This window comes from Dipodomys ordii, unplaced genomic scaffold (genome assembly GCF_000151885.1).
Source record: "Dipodomys ordii isolate 6190 unplaced genomic scaffold, Dord_2.0 Scaffold84, whole genome shotgun sequence".
In the NCBI taxonomy this organism is placed as follows: domain Eukaryota; kingdom Metazoa; phylum Chordata; class Mammalia; order Rodentia; family Heteromyidae; genus Dipodomys; species Dipodomys ordii.
In genome coordinates, this window is record NW_012267300.1 from 5,096,367 (window position 1) to 5,110,065 (window position 13,699).

Sequence of the window (13,699 nt, forward strand, 5' to 3'; positions counted from 1 at the left end):
CAGAGTTCAAGCCCCATGACCAACGCTCCCTCTAACCCCCCCCCCAAAAAAAAAGGAATAGTATGTCAGGAAGAAGTCTTCAGAGCTAATCCGGTATGTGCAGGAATTGGGAAAGTGTGACAGTTAGGTGAGTAGTGACATAGATTAAAATTAGTCTGGTGGAATCGAGAATAGAAAGAACTTCCAGGTTGGTGACAAAATAAAACAGTGGCTCACTGCTGGGATCATGCCTGTTAATCCTAGCTACTTAGCCCAGGCAGAAAAATCTATGAGAGGGCTGGGAAGGTGGCTCAGTGGTAGAGCGCTTGCCTTGTATGCATGAGGCCCTGGGTTCGATTCCTCAGCACCACATAAGCAAAAAGAAAAAAGCTGGAAGTGGCACTGTGGCTCAAGTGGTAAAGCGCTAGCCTTGAGCTGAAGAGCTGAGGGACAGCGCCCAGGCCCAGAGTTCAGGCCCCATGACCGGACCCCCCCCCCAAAAAAAAATCTATGAGACTCTTATTTCCCATTAACCACAAAAAGCCAGAAGTAGAGCTGTGGCTCAAGTGGCTCAAGTACTAGTTATAAAAGGAGTTCAGGGACAGTGTCTAATCCCAGAGTTTAAGCCCCAAGCATGGAAAAAAGAAAAGAAAGAAACAATGGGTTAAAGAGTGGATTGTCAGGGCTGGGAAGGTGGCTCAGTAGTAGAGCGCTTGCCTTGCATGCAGGAGGCCCTGGGTTCGATTCCTCAGCACCACAGAAGCAAAAAGAAAAAAGCTAGAAGTGGCGCTGTGGCTCAAGTGGTAGAGCGCTAGCCTTGAGCTGAAGAGCCTGAGGGACAGCACCCAGGCCCAGAGTTCAGGCCCCACAACCAGACCCCACCCCCCCAAAAAAAAAGAGTGCAGTGTCAGCCAATTTGGAGCCCTTTTGGTACACAGGGTGTGGTGACATGGCAATCTATAGCTTCTATGAAGTTCAGGTGAAATGAGGGATCCCATTAGGGACTATTCTGTCAGGTGACAGTGCACTGAGGCCTGTTATGTCACTTCAGAGGCAGAAGCAGCAGTTACAGAAGGCTTGGCAAGTCTTGGTTTTTGCTCCCCTTTATGGCACAAGATGTTTAGACCACAGTTTCAGGTCAGTCTCAAGTGTCTTCTTCATGTAGTTCCCCAGGACGTGGGGGTGGGTAGGGGGTGCACAGCCTCTCTTCTGTTGAGGCCCAAAGCTGAGGTCTCTAGCAAAGAACTGTAGTATCCAGGTGAAAATCTGGCTACATGAGGTTGGTAGTTAAAGTGCTTAGCTCTTTGATTGTCTAGAAGGTACATTTCTGACAGTGTCAGATGAACAGTGTCCCACCTAGAACCTGTGGGTAGAATAGACTGAAGGGGACTAGAGATATCAGTAAGAAGAGAATCCCAGAGCCTGGCTCCTAAGTTTACATCTCTCCTATATCCTGCTAACTTCCTTTCTCAGAAAATCAAATGCAGATTACTCTTTTAACAGAAGTTTATTTTAAATTCTTAGGACATAGGACCAAATATAAAGTGCTTGGCTTTAGAGTTGGAGGGTTGGGGAAAGAGGGAAAGCTGCCCTCAGTTTACACCATTTGGCCCCAGTTCCTTAGAGACGAAAGAAGGTTTATCTCTCTTCTATTTTTTTTTTTTTTTGGTCCGGTAGTGGGGCCTGAACTCTGGACCTGGGCGCTGTCCCTCAGCTCTTCAGCTCAAGGCTAGCGCTCTACCACTTGAGCCACAGCGCCACCTCCGGCTTTTTTCTTTTTGCTATGTGGTGCTAAGGAATCGAACCCAGGGCCTCAGGCATGCAAGGCAAGCACTCTACCACTGAGCCATCTTCCCAGCCCTCTCTTCTATTTTTTTTTAATGTCAGATGGGTAATGTGCCCACATCATAACAAGGTTTGAAGAAGCACATGTCATACAAGCACATGAGAACCCAGTCATGATTATAAACCAGAAAAGGATCTCTCACTTTCTCTTTTTTTTCTTCTTTCTTTCTTTTTGTTGTTGTTGGTTGTGGGGCTTGAACTCTAGGCTCGTGCACTCTCTCTCAGCTCTTTAGCTTAAGGTGAGCACTCTACCACTTGAGCCACAGCACTATTTCCGGTTTTCTGGTGGTTTATTGGAGATAATAGTCTCAGAGACTTTCCTGCTGGGGCTGGCTTTGAACCACAATCCTCAGATCTCAGCCTCTTCTGTAGCTAGGATTACAGGCGTGAGCCACTGGCGTCCAGCTTCTCCCTCTCTTTCTTTTTTAAAGGACAGAAACTATCCTTGAGTTTTTCACCAGTCAGGTACATAAGGAACCCAAGGATCTAACTCACAGACAGCTGTGAGAGCCATCACAAAGAGAGGCAGAACAACAGTGTGAAGAACAAATTATTTCAAAGGAGCCAGGAAGAACAGGAAGGTGAGGTGGCAGGTGGGTCTCCAGGCTCTTCTTCAGGAACTGAGCGGCTATCTGCTCCTCTGTAGCCTTTTCTACGAGATGCCGAGCAAATGCCTGCTCCATCTGTGCCAGAAGAGGTGAAGAATAGGATTCAGTGAACACAACAGAGGCAGATGTAACTCACAGTGGCTCCTTCCTCTCAGTGTCTCCTCCTCTGAGGTACCATTTTCCCTTCCCCTGCTCAGAACTTACTTGCACTGTGATAAGATCCTGTGGGGTATGGCTCTCCTCCCAGAAATGCAGTGTTACCTGGAACTTGGGTCTGGGGCCTTCACCACGGAAGTACCTGTCCAAGTCTTTCAAACAAAAGGGTCAAGGGTTAGAAAAAAAAATTAGGGTCCTAGGCAAGAAGTTAATAAATATCCAAGAATCTATAATGGAAAGAAAGAGGCAGAGTAGGGTCATATAGAGACCAAGGCCACAGCAGGAGGTATGGGGTAAGGAGAAATGCTGGGAACTAAGCTGCTACTCAACCATGTATAAATAGGATAGGATGTCCCTTCCTCAAAAAGCACTGAAGGTAGATTATTTTTTATGACCTGAAAAACTGTCTGCTGGGGAGTTTCATGTCCTCAAAGGCAGCAGCCCTGGTGGTTATCCCTTCCTTGCTTGCTCATACTCTCCTAACATGAGAGCATCAGCGTCCCTGGAATACCTATACATGGCATAATGCACATGGCCACAAGGCTTGGGATCTCTGTGCTAACTGATCTGTACTTCACATACTCTGTGCTTCAATGTAAAGATGCTCTGTGAAGTGTGTCACTTTTTTTTTTTTTTCCTGTAGGTTGTGGGGCTTGAAGTAAGGGCCTGGGTACTGTCTCTGAGTTTTTGTGCTCAAGGACAGCACTCTGTCACTTGAGCCACAGCTCCATTTCTGGCTTTCTGGTGCTTAATTGGAGATAAAAGTCTCACAGGCTTTCTTGCCTGTGCTGACTTTGAACTGCAATCCTCAGATCTTAGCCTCCTGAGTAGCCAGGCTTATGGGCGTGAGCCACCAGCACCTGGCTCTGAAGTATGCCACTCTTGTGTTAGATGCCACCTGATCCTATCTTCTGTGTCCTTGGCTAAAGAGAGCAGCCAGGGCTGGGCATAGTCCACACAGGATGTGTACCACACAAAGATATGGGGGCTGGTGGGCAGGGTGGTGGTAGGACCTGCCAAGTGAGGCCTAGAGGGTACTAAAAGGTAGGGGCAAAGGGCTTGGGTGTCCAGCTGGAGAAGCCTTACCTCTGCAGAAGCAGTCAGTTTGGAAAAGCGTCACACACTTGTTGCTGGGCAGCAGATGTGGACCTGGTCCAGGTGGGTCCTGGGGTGCATACCAGGAGACAGAGATGGGGCAAAGGCGCTTCACAAAGAGACCTTTGGAGTTGCTGGCTACCAGGATGCCTTTCTTAAGCTGATTCAGCAGGTGCTGGGCAGATTCCAGCCGATCATTGGGCTTGGGAAATACCACCTGCTCCATGTTGCTTTCAGAGTCGAAGGGCTCAGCCACAAGGCGGCAGTCCAGGCTTCGCACCTGTACCTCACCGACCACATGCCCACAGTAGATGAAGGTGAGCAGCAGCGAGTAGTCTAGGGAGAGAAAAGCCCAACTTTGCCAGGTGCTGGACAAGGGTGAAGGCTGCCTACAGGCCCTTCTTCCCAGGCCCAGAGGGGAAACCAAGGAATGACTGGTAAAGACAAAGGCCCTAGGGCTGAGGCAGTAGTTATACCTTCCTTCCTCTCCTTTTACCTATCCCCCATGCCACCACCAGCAAGGACTTTCTATTTAAGGCTTTCCTGTCACCTAACATTTGGATTTGTGTGTGTATTGGTCCTTGAGCTTGAACTCAGGGCCTGTGCATGGTCCCTGTGCTTCCTTTTGCTCAAGGCTAGCACTCTACCACTTGAGCCACAGCTCTACTTCTAGCTTTTTTTTTTTTTTTTTTAGTTTAGTGGAGATAACAATCTCACAAACTTTCCTGCCTGGGCTGGCTTCAAACTGTAATCCTCGGATCTCTGCCTCCTGATTAGCTAGAATTACAAGTGTGAGCCACCAGCACCCAGCTTTTAACAAATGGATTTATCTGTATCAAGGCTTAATATCCATGGCCTTGCAGTTTAAAAAAAAAAAAAGTCCCGAGACTGGGCCTTATTTGCATGAATTAATATTCTCAACATGGATTAATAGTCTCAACGTGGATGTCCAAGAAATACAATATGAAGGGTGACATTGCTAGGAGAAGCAGGGAAAGAGGAAGCAGGAAAGAGTCAGAGAGACCAAATACCTGAGTCCAGAGGGAGCTGATGCTCCACAGACATTGGTTCCTCAAGAAAGGTGGCCTCTCCAAGAAGTAAGGTATTGTCTACACCTGGAAGGGAGGCAAGGGTACTCAGGGTTGGTTGGTCAGAGAGTGCTATACAGGGGAAACACAGGGCTGAGAGGCAGTACCTTCCTGTGGTTCAGTACTACTGCTTCTGCTGCTGCTGCTGCTGCTGCTGCTGCTGTTGCTGTTACTGCTGTTGCTGGCGATGCTGCCACTACTCCCACTGTCTGAGTGGCTTGCAGCTCCATTAGCCCTCAGATCCTATAGACAGTGTGTGTTACCACTCACCTCTCACTCTGGTTACTCAACATAAGACCCACCAGTGTCCTCCCCAGCTCACAGTATTGACAGGATCCTGAAGATAGGAGTGAGTGTCTGTGCCATTCTTGCCAGTACTGGTATCCTCCTGCCTCTCCGAAGACACAGAACTGTGGCATAGTTTTGATTTCTTGGTTCCTGGCTGGGCTGTGGAATTGTTGGAGGAAGAGCAAGGTGAGTGGCTTATACAGGAAAGAGAGGAGATGGAAGGGCCATGAAAGGATGGACAGGGGTAGGGAAGGAAACCTGGGTAGCAGCTCCCCATAGGCAAGGACAAAACGGAACACTCGGGGGTGTCCTGCCACTCTCCCAGAAGGCAGCTATCTCCATCCTTCATCCCGGTTCCTGGGTCTTGGAACAGCTGGGCTAGGGGATACTCACCAGGGAGGGTTCCTGGTGGCAGCAGCCGGTACACCTTATAGGGCTCAGCCACATCCAGATGGCTTCTCTCAGGAACCTCTTCAAATTCAGGACTCTTGTTGAGGGCACAACGCAGACGAGTCTTCCATACAGCAGGGCCTCCAATGTCTCCCTCCTTGTCCTTTCCCTTAAATTTTGCCCAGGCCTAGTTAAGACAGAAAGCAAAGAAGAAGCAGTGTTGCGTAGCATCCCAGTTGTCCTTCCAGTAGAGCTGGCTTCACATCTGTGAAGCACCTGCACAGGCTGAGGCGAAGATGAGCTTGTGCTGGGTTTGTGCCTTTTTTTTTTTTTTTTTTGCCAGTCTTGGGCATGGACATTGTCCCTGAGCTTCTTCTGATCAAGGCTAGCACTCTACCACTTGAGCCACAGTGCCACTTCTGGCTTTTTTTAATGTGTTACTGCAGAATCGAACCCAAGGCTTCATACATACTAGGTAAGCACTCTACCGTTAAGCCACATTCCCAGCCCCTCTCACAGTCTCTTTAAGATGAAAAAGAATTATTAAATAGTTTTACAAAGAGGCTTACAATTCCATAAGTCAATCCAAAGCAATTTGGGGGGGGTCGGTCATGGGGCTTGAACTCAGGGCCTGGACACTGTCCCTGAGCTCTTCAACTCAAGGTTAACACTCTACCACTTGAACCATAGCACCACTTCCAGTTTTTTCTGCTTATGTGGTACTGAGGAATCAAATCCAGGACCTCATGCATGCAAGACAAGCACTCTATCACTGAGCCACCTTCCCAGCCCCCCAGTGTCACTTTCTGTTTTCTGATGGTTAATTGGAGAAAAGGGTCTCACGGACTTTCCGGCCTGGACTGGCTTTGAACCGTGATCCTCAGATCTTAGCCTCCTGAGTAGCTAGAATTACAGGTGTGAGCTATTGGCGCCTGGCTCCAGCAATAATTTTTTAAAGTGGGCTCTGCAAAGGACAGCTGGTTCTACTTTCCAATCTGCCCTGTATCTCAAATCCACATCTTGGAGGGGATGGTTGTTTCCAGGCCCTGTTACCTTGAAGAAGGCAGCATCCTGGTCCTCCCGGAAGTCCTGCTTGCCTGCATGCTTCCAGGGAATCCGGAACATCGTTTTAGCTGCATCATCCCAGCATACCCCTGGGAACTTCCCACTCTCCACTTGCTCCACCACCCAGTTCCGAAGCTTTCGGGTACAGCGGGCCCTGCCTGATGCCATCCTGAGAAATAAGAGGAAACATTAGAACTGGCAGTTTATCCGGTGGCTCACATCTGTAATCCTAGATGCTCAGGAGGCTGAGATCTGAGGATCACTATTCAAAGCAGCCCTGGCAGGAAAGTCTATGAGTCCAATAAACCACCAGAAAAACAGAAATGGTGCTGTAGCTCAAGTGGTAGAGCGCTAACCTTGAGCTGAAGAGCTGAGGGACAGCACCCAACCCAGAGTTCAGGCCCCATGATCGACCAAAAACCATCCCCCCAAACTGGCAATTTGGAAGAGAATATCTGTTGACCCTAATCAACAGCCAGTTTCAGCAACAGCTCCCAGACACCCATCCATCTTCTTTTGGCTCTAAATATATCTTAGTATTCAACTTCATTTCTGACACCAATGGCAACTTGTGTGTGTGCTGGTTCTGGGGCTTGAACTCAGGGGTTGGATGCTATCCAATATTTGCTTAAGGCTAGAATTTAAGCCACAAGTCCATTTCCAGCTTTTTGATACTGCAGATAAGTCTTACATACTTAACCAATTTGGACTGGCTTCAAACCTTGATCCTCAGATCTCAGCCTCCTGAGTAGCTAGGATTACAGGAGTAAGCCACCGGCACCCATCCACTACCAACTATTTAAAAATTTCTTTTTACTTTTTCAAGCAATGACACTTGAAGGAAATCTTAACACATTGGTCTTTAATGATTCAGAATTGGGGGGTGAGGGATGAGAGATAGTGTTCTGCTCTTGGTGAAAGATCTAGATTCCCAAGCACCTGCAGAGGCTTCATTAACCCTCAACCCACAACCACCATAACCTACACTTTCACCCCCAAGTGGGGGGTGGGGTGGCTAGCTGGAAACAGGGGCGGAGCTTCAGCAGAGGTAGGCAGGGCCAAAAGGCAAGAAAACAAGCAGGGTCATTTGAGGCTGGGCAAAGAGCCTTCCTCCACAAACTGGTATCAGATTCTGTCCATTTTTCCTACAAAACTTCAAACACAGTCTCTTATTCTCACCACCAGCTTTCTGACTCACAAGCCTCTGTCCATTCCTTCCTCTGGCATAGGTGTACCAGGAGTCCCTACTATTATTTCCAGTTTGGGCTGGCCCTTCTAGCTTTAGATCCCAGGCTGATTCCCCTCCATGGCTGCTTACCTGCACTGCTCTCCAGGCTGTCCCAGGACTCCACCGAACTCAGCTCAGAACCAGCCTAGGAAGCTTCTACTGCTGTCTCTCCACCCCTTTCTACAGTCTCCACCCTTAAGTTTCATTTCTCCACCAGGGAGGAACGGTTCCCAGAAATCACGTGATCTGAATTGCAGAGCAACTAGCTACCACAAGAGGGAAGCAGCATAGGAGAATCTTACAGTAACAGTTTTTTGTTAGCAGAAAGACCCCTTCAGGTGGACTTTGTCCTCTGCCTCCCACTTATATACTTGTTTGTACCACAGCTGCTTCCTCTGGAAGACTAGTTTCCTGAAGTCTGGAGCCTCTGAATTGCTGTGTACATCTGTGAGTCTGTGTTTTACCCATAGTGTACTTGCTTGGTACAAGTTAGGTGACTTCAAATACCAGCTGAATTTGATAAAAGAAGAGAAGTAGGGAAGGAAGAAGCCCAGGTCAGATGGTTGGATTGGCAAGGCCTTGCCTGTCCATGGTATCAGTTTCTTCCTGGCTCTAAATCCAGAAAGTCCATAGTAGGCTTCAGGGAGCTCTTTCAACAAAATGTTGTTCAACTCCCCCCACCCCCCACCCCATTTCCTTGATGCCCCTAAATGGTAGGGCCAGGAAGAACGACCACCAAGAAGCCTGGGCAGTAAGATGCCTCTTTATTGGTGCTGGAGGGAGCAGGACCCTTTCCTTCAGCTACTTCCTCCTTCGGGGAATACTCCGTCCCAAGGGCACCTCTTCCATCAGCTTCTGTAGGCGAGAGAAGATAAGAATGTTGGAAGCTTAGAGTTCAAAAACCAGCCAGGACAGGTGACTTCTTAAGGATGTGAGGTCAGAGGTGAGACTGGGTAAAGCATTACCTGTAACAAGCGTGCTTGGTAGGCAGGGGGATCCTCTCCAGCCAAAGGCTGGGGGTGCAGATGCAGGTAGCGTTCAGTGGCTATCTCTAGCTCCTCCACCTCATACAGAGTTGCTGGGTCTAATGAGTGGGCATTGATGAGGCTCACAAGATATTCTTTGTAGTGTGACCTGGGGAGATGAGGGAGCAGAACTGAGTACGCCAAGTGCCTGTCTGGGCCACTACAATTCTTAGACCCAAACAGGACTACAAACTCCTACCTGCTGTACTAGTAAGTACTGCCAATCAGCATGTACCATTACCCATTCATGCCCTTGCCCAGAGAAACCCCTCCCTCCCACTCTGTGCAAGACCCTACTACTCCCAGAGACCCCACCTCACTGCCTGGGCATGCCCTCACCACTCCTATCCCCCATTCCCAACATCATGCTCTGTAAGCCCTGGCTGGCACTTACTGGCAAAGGCCGGCATAGCCAGGTGGAGTTTCTTTGCCACAAGCTTCATCCCTAAGCCCATTGGGAACCTCTTTTTGCTCCATCACTCGGCAGCCACCTAAGAGTAAGGGAAAGGAAGGGACTCTTCATTTGGAGGAAGCAATTGACATAAAATCCCCAGAGAACTGGAATATCCATGCAGCACGGGAGGCAGCCTCCCACCTGGGTATATGCAGTATATATGAACTGGGTATATGCACTGAGTATATGTAGATACTTAAGAGATGTTTTCAGCAGAAGACCAACTCTTGATAAGGAAGCTTGCTGCCTTATTTTTTATCCAGGCTGGCTTTTGACTCATAACCACACTTTGATAAAGTACTCTTGGTTTTTAGCTCCTGCATGGTAACTGAAGCTTTTATAGTACTAGTGATTGAGCTCAGGGCCTTAAGCAGTTAGGTAAGCATTCTTCCACTTTAGCCACAGTCCCAGTTATTCTGTACAACAGTTGTATCTCCAGGTGGTGACAAGCAGAGTAGCTTAGAACCCTACATCACACCTGTCTGTTGCTCTCAGGGAATCTTTAACAGTGCCCTGCAACTAGCAGTTCTCATTAAATACCCAAAGAATTAATGAATGAATCATAATCATTGGAGAATGTGAGAAGTAGCCTAGCATTAAGAGCAATCACTTTTAATGGTATCTTAGGTAAATAGCTGAGCTGCAAGGTAGGTATTAGCAAGGTAGATATTTTTACCTCTATTTTATAGAGGACTAAACAAGACCCGAGGAGGTTATTAACTTGCCAAAGGGCACAACTCCAGACCCAGGCCTTCCCTTTACCCACCCTACAGTGGATCCCAAAACATCATTATCTGAGGCTGGTCAGACACTCACCTCCAGGGACTGCCCGGGCCCCAGCTGGAGGCTCTGTATTAAACATGATGTTATTGTCCTGAGGAAGGGTAGAGATAGGTATTATGTTCCCCTTGATCCAGCCACTGTTGTATTTCCTATCATAAAGCCTTTTCCATTCTTTCCCACCCAAGATCCTGCCTCCCTCTCCTGGGCAACCTGAAAGGCCAGTGGGGCTGGTCACTGCTCACCTGTAGCAGCTTCTGGAGCCGGACAGCAGTCCAATCTCGTAAGTAAAAGAGGCAGTCTCGAGGGTGGTGGCCATGCAGGGATTTTTTCACCTTGCACTTAGGGTCTGGACATTTCTGGTGGAAACCCAGAATGAAAGATAGGAAGTTGGAAACTTGGGGTCCTGAACTCTCAGAAACCCCTTGTATGAAGGGCATAGGGGTAGGGAGAGAGCTGGAGAGTATGAAGCCAAAAAATGTGGAAAAGGGACCAAAAAGTGGTACTTTATGTCCTTACTAACCTCCTCTCTTCTTCCCCTGGGCACTCCTAAATGGCCTCTTTGTCTCAAACCCAGTGGCAGCTTCCCACCATTATCTTCCTTCCCCATTCCTGTACTCACATTCTTGGCATAGAAAGTATTGTAGCAGCCACTGCAGAACTGGTGGCGACACTGGGTACAGTGAAAGTGCATGCAGCCTCCTCGGGCCAGTGCATATGAGAACTTGCACTTGGGGCAGTCTGCAAGGGATAAGAAATCTAGGGTACAGCAGCCACTGTAACATTAAGGCCACTGGTGGTCTTGACAGAGCAGACTACTGAGCAGATAAACCAAGTAGGATAGCCTTACCAATACCATTTTCTTGAAGATACATTGCTAGGCCTTGGGCCTGGTATTCTGGGTCATTGGTACGTTTCCAGTTCTGGAAATCCTCACAGCTCCGTCCTCGGTGCTGTTCTTCCCACTGCCAAAAGGAAAGCAGGCTATTCATGCAAGCTCTGACCCATGCCCAGGCCCTTCTTACTCATTCTTCTACTCACATTCAGTGGTCCCCAGCTTAGTTTATGTCACTGTCCATCACCATTTGCTCACATCCTAAAACTGAGCGGCTATCTTGGTTCCTCTCTCTCTGTATGTGTCAATACTAGGACTAGAACTCAGGACCTATAAGCTTACTTGGCTTGCTTGTTTATAGCTGGTACTTTACTACCTGAGCCATGCCTCCGGCACAACATTGTGTTGGTTAATCACAGATGAAGTCTTGTGGAATTTTTTTTGTTCAGCTCGGTTTGAACCATACATGATCCTCAGATGTTAGCCTTCTGAGTAGCTAGGATTTATAGGCATGAGCCACCAGTGCCCAGCTTCACCTTGGATTTTCATTTCCTCATACCATTTCATATTATTCACAAGTTTCATTTTCACCACCCAATCTGTATCCATTTTCTTAATCCTTATTACTACCATGCCAATGTCAGATCTTGCTTCCAGTTACTTGCTTGACTTACTAATCTGTTTCTACTTCTGCTTCCCGAGACCCTATTTTCTACACTGTAGCCAAAAGACTAGAAATCCTTTTAAAGAAGAAGTCAGAGAGCTTGGTAATGTGCTGGTTTTGAGGTCTGAAGATAGGGACTCAGGTGTTCACTTTATTGTTTCATGACACATATGCCAGTGTTTTGGTAGCAAACATTCTCACAATGAAAGGCAAACTGCCTTCCTTGGCCTTGAGTTCTATCATCTGACAGCTAGCTCTTGACAGACTCACTCTTGACCCAAGGCTCCAGCCATACAACTTTTCTGCCTTTGATCTTTCCATGAGTTGTTCTATCTGTTGCAAATATTCTCTACATGGGTGGCTTCTTCTTAACTTTCAGGCCAGAGTTTAAGCCATTTTAGGCCATGTATGGTTACTTATGTTTATAATCCTAACTATTCAGAAGGGCTGCAGTCTTAAGGTTTGTCAAGGTAAAATCAAGAAACCCTCTCTGAAAAATAAACTGAAAGAAAAAGGATTGAGGGTTATGGCTTAAGAGGCCCTGAGTTCAATTCTCTGTACTACTCCCACCCTCACCCTCCAAAAAAGATTAAGTCATTTTAGAGAAGACGTCTAGAATCTAGCTATCCTTAGTAGGTCCATGCTGTTATCAGTATCTGATTATTACTTATTTTCTTGGTCAAATTTATATCTATATTTAAGCATCCCTCCTCTCCCCTCCTCCCCACCCCCCACCCCTGCTCTTTCTCTCTTTGCCAGTCCTGTGGCTTAAACTCAGGACCTAGGTGCTGTTCCTGAGCTTTTTTGCACAAGGCTAACATTCTACAACTTGAGCCACAGCTCTACTTCCAGCTCTTTTGGTAGTTTTAGTAGAATGAAGAATCTCACAGACTTTCCTGCCTGGGCCGGCTTTGAACTATGATTCTCAAATCTCAGCCTCCTATGTAGCCTGAATTACAGGAATGAGCCACCAGTCCCTGGCTACTTTCCCTTTCTTTACTTTCTTCTTTCTCTCCCTTTTCCTTCTCCCTCCATTCTTCCCTTTTTCCTTGTGCCTGGCTCCCTAAATAATATGTTCTTTAAACTCAAACCCTGTGACTGTTTTGCCTTCCAGTATACCCTGAGTCTAAAACGGTACCTCAGAATGGCTTAGCAAATATTTTTCAGACTTTGAGTGTGACTCACCTGGCGCTTGCAGCGCACACAGAAGGTCTGGTGACACTGGGGACATGTGGCCTCCAGCTGTTCACGCTCATATATGAAGCCAAAGGAGCACTGTGAGTGTAAGAACATAAAGCGATTCAAACCCTGACCTGGAGACATCCCCTACCCCTCCATAACTAGTTCTTCTGGTCATGCCATTTACCTGGGCACACCACAAGAACTTGGGGTCTCGCATTAGCACACCCTCAGTCAGCTTCTTATGAAACAATGCATAGGCATCTGGCTCTAGGCTCTCTCGTAGCTAGGAACAGAAGGTAGAGATGGTGAATGGTGAGTTGAGAATGTAGAGATGGTGAGTTTCAAAGCCTGGGAGAGCAGAACCATAGGGACTGTCATACCTGGATGTCAAGAGTAGAGAAGTAGCTGAGTAACTGAGTATCATCAGTGAGGTCTGGGCGGCCACAGGCAGGGCATGCCATGTCTGTGATGTGCTTTTCCTTCAAGGCAATGGTGAAATGTTGGCGGAAGCACTCAGGACAGATGGTACACTCACAGGAAATCAAGGCCTGCATCTAGAGGGGAGAGAGAGAGATGAAAAAAGGTCAGAAGCCACCACAATCAACCTGCAAAAGGATTACTACTAACCAAATGTCCACTGAGAAACCAGTCTAATTAACTAGCCATGGGTAACAATCTCAGGTATCCACAAGTGCTGGCAAGCCAAATATCTGAAGGTAGTTAGTAGAGGAAAACAAGCAATAGCAAGATCTAAAGACAAGAATGTCTCTAAAGGCATTCACATTCAATTAAAAACAAATATGTAAATAATATCTTGAAAGTGGGAGGGCTGGAAATGTGGCTTAGTGTTAGAATTTTTGCCTTGCATGCATGAAGCCCTGGGTTTGATTCCTCAGTACCACATAAACAGAAAAAGCCAGAAGTGACACTGTGGCCCAAGTGGTAGAGTGCTAGCCTTGAGCAAAAGGAGCTCAGGGAGGGCTGGGAAGGTGGCTCAGTGGTAGAGCGTTTGCCTTG

The 13,699-nt window shown here is 47.5% G+C and overlaps 2 protein-coding genes across 3 annotated transcripts in view; both read right to left on the minus strand.

The window, feature by feature from the left end:
• Positions 1 to 2,224: 2,224 nt before the first annotated feature.
• On the minus strand, positions 2,225 to 7,943 carry Irf9 (interferon regulatory factor 9). Its single transcript, XM_013025413.1, is given in 10 exon segments — positions 2,225 to 2,429; positions 2,432 to 2,507; positions 2,637 to 2,740; positions 3,675 to 4,019; positions 4,715 to 4,798; positions 4,879 to 5,014; positions 5,094 to 5,218; positions 5,453 to 5,636; positions 6,503 to 6,683; positions 7,833 to 7,943. Coding segments are annotated over 9 exon segments (1,284 nt in total). The 5' UTR covers position 6,683; positions 7,833 to 7,943; the 3' UTR covers positions 2,225 to 2,379.
• Positions 7,944 to 8,485: 542 nt separating this feature from the next.
• Positions 8,486 to 13,699, minus strand: part of Rnf31 (ring finger protein 31) — a 15,111-nt gene continuing 9,897 nt past the window's right edge. For both annotated transcript variants that reach the window (XM_013025411.1, XM_013025412.1), the window contains exons 12-21: positions 13,063 to 13,236; positions 12,867 to 12,965; positions 12,686 to 12,775; positions 10,852 to 10,966; positions 10,624 to 10,742; positions 10,247 to 10,360; positions 10,038 to 10,095; positions 9,162 to 9,258; positions 8,708 to 8,876; positions 8,486 to 8,597 (exon numbers count right to left, since the gene is read on the minus strand). In XM_013025411.1, the coding sequence (XP_012880865.1) occupies positions 8,544 to 8,597; positions 8,708 to 8,876; positions 9,162 to 9,258; positions 10,038 to 10,095; positions 10,247 to 10,360; positions 10,624 to 10,742; positions 10,852 to 10,966; positions 12,686 to 12,775; positions 12,867 to 12,965; positions 13,063 to 13,236 (1,089 nt within the window). In that variant the 3' untranslated portion in view covers positions 8,486 to 8,543. The remainder of the gene's footprint in view (positions 8,598 to 8,707; positions 8,877 to 9,161; positions 9,259 to 10,037; positions 10,096 to 10,246; positions 10,361 to 10,623; positions 10,743 to 10,851; positions 10,967 to 12,685; positions 12,776 to 12,866; positions 12,966 to 13,062; positions 13,237 to 13,699) is intronic.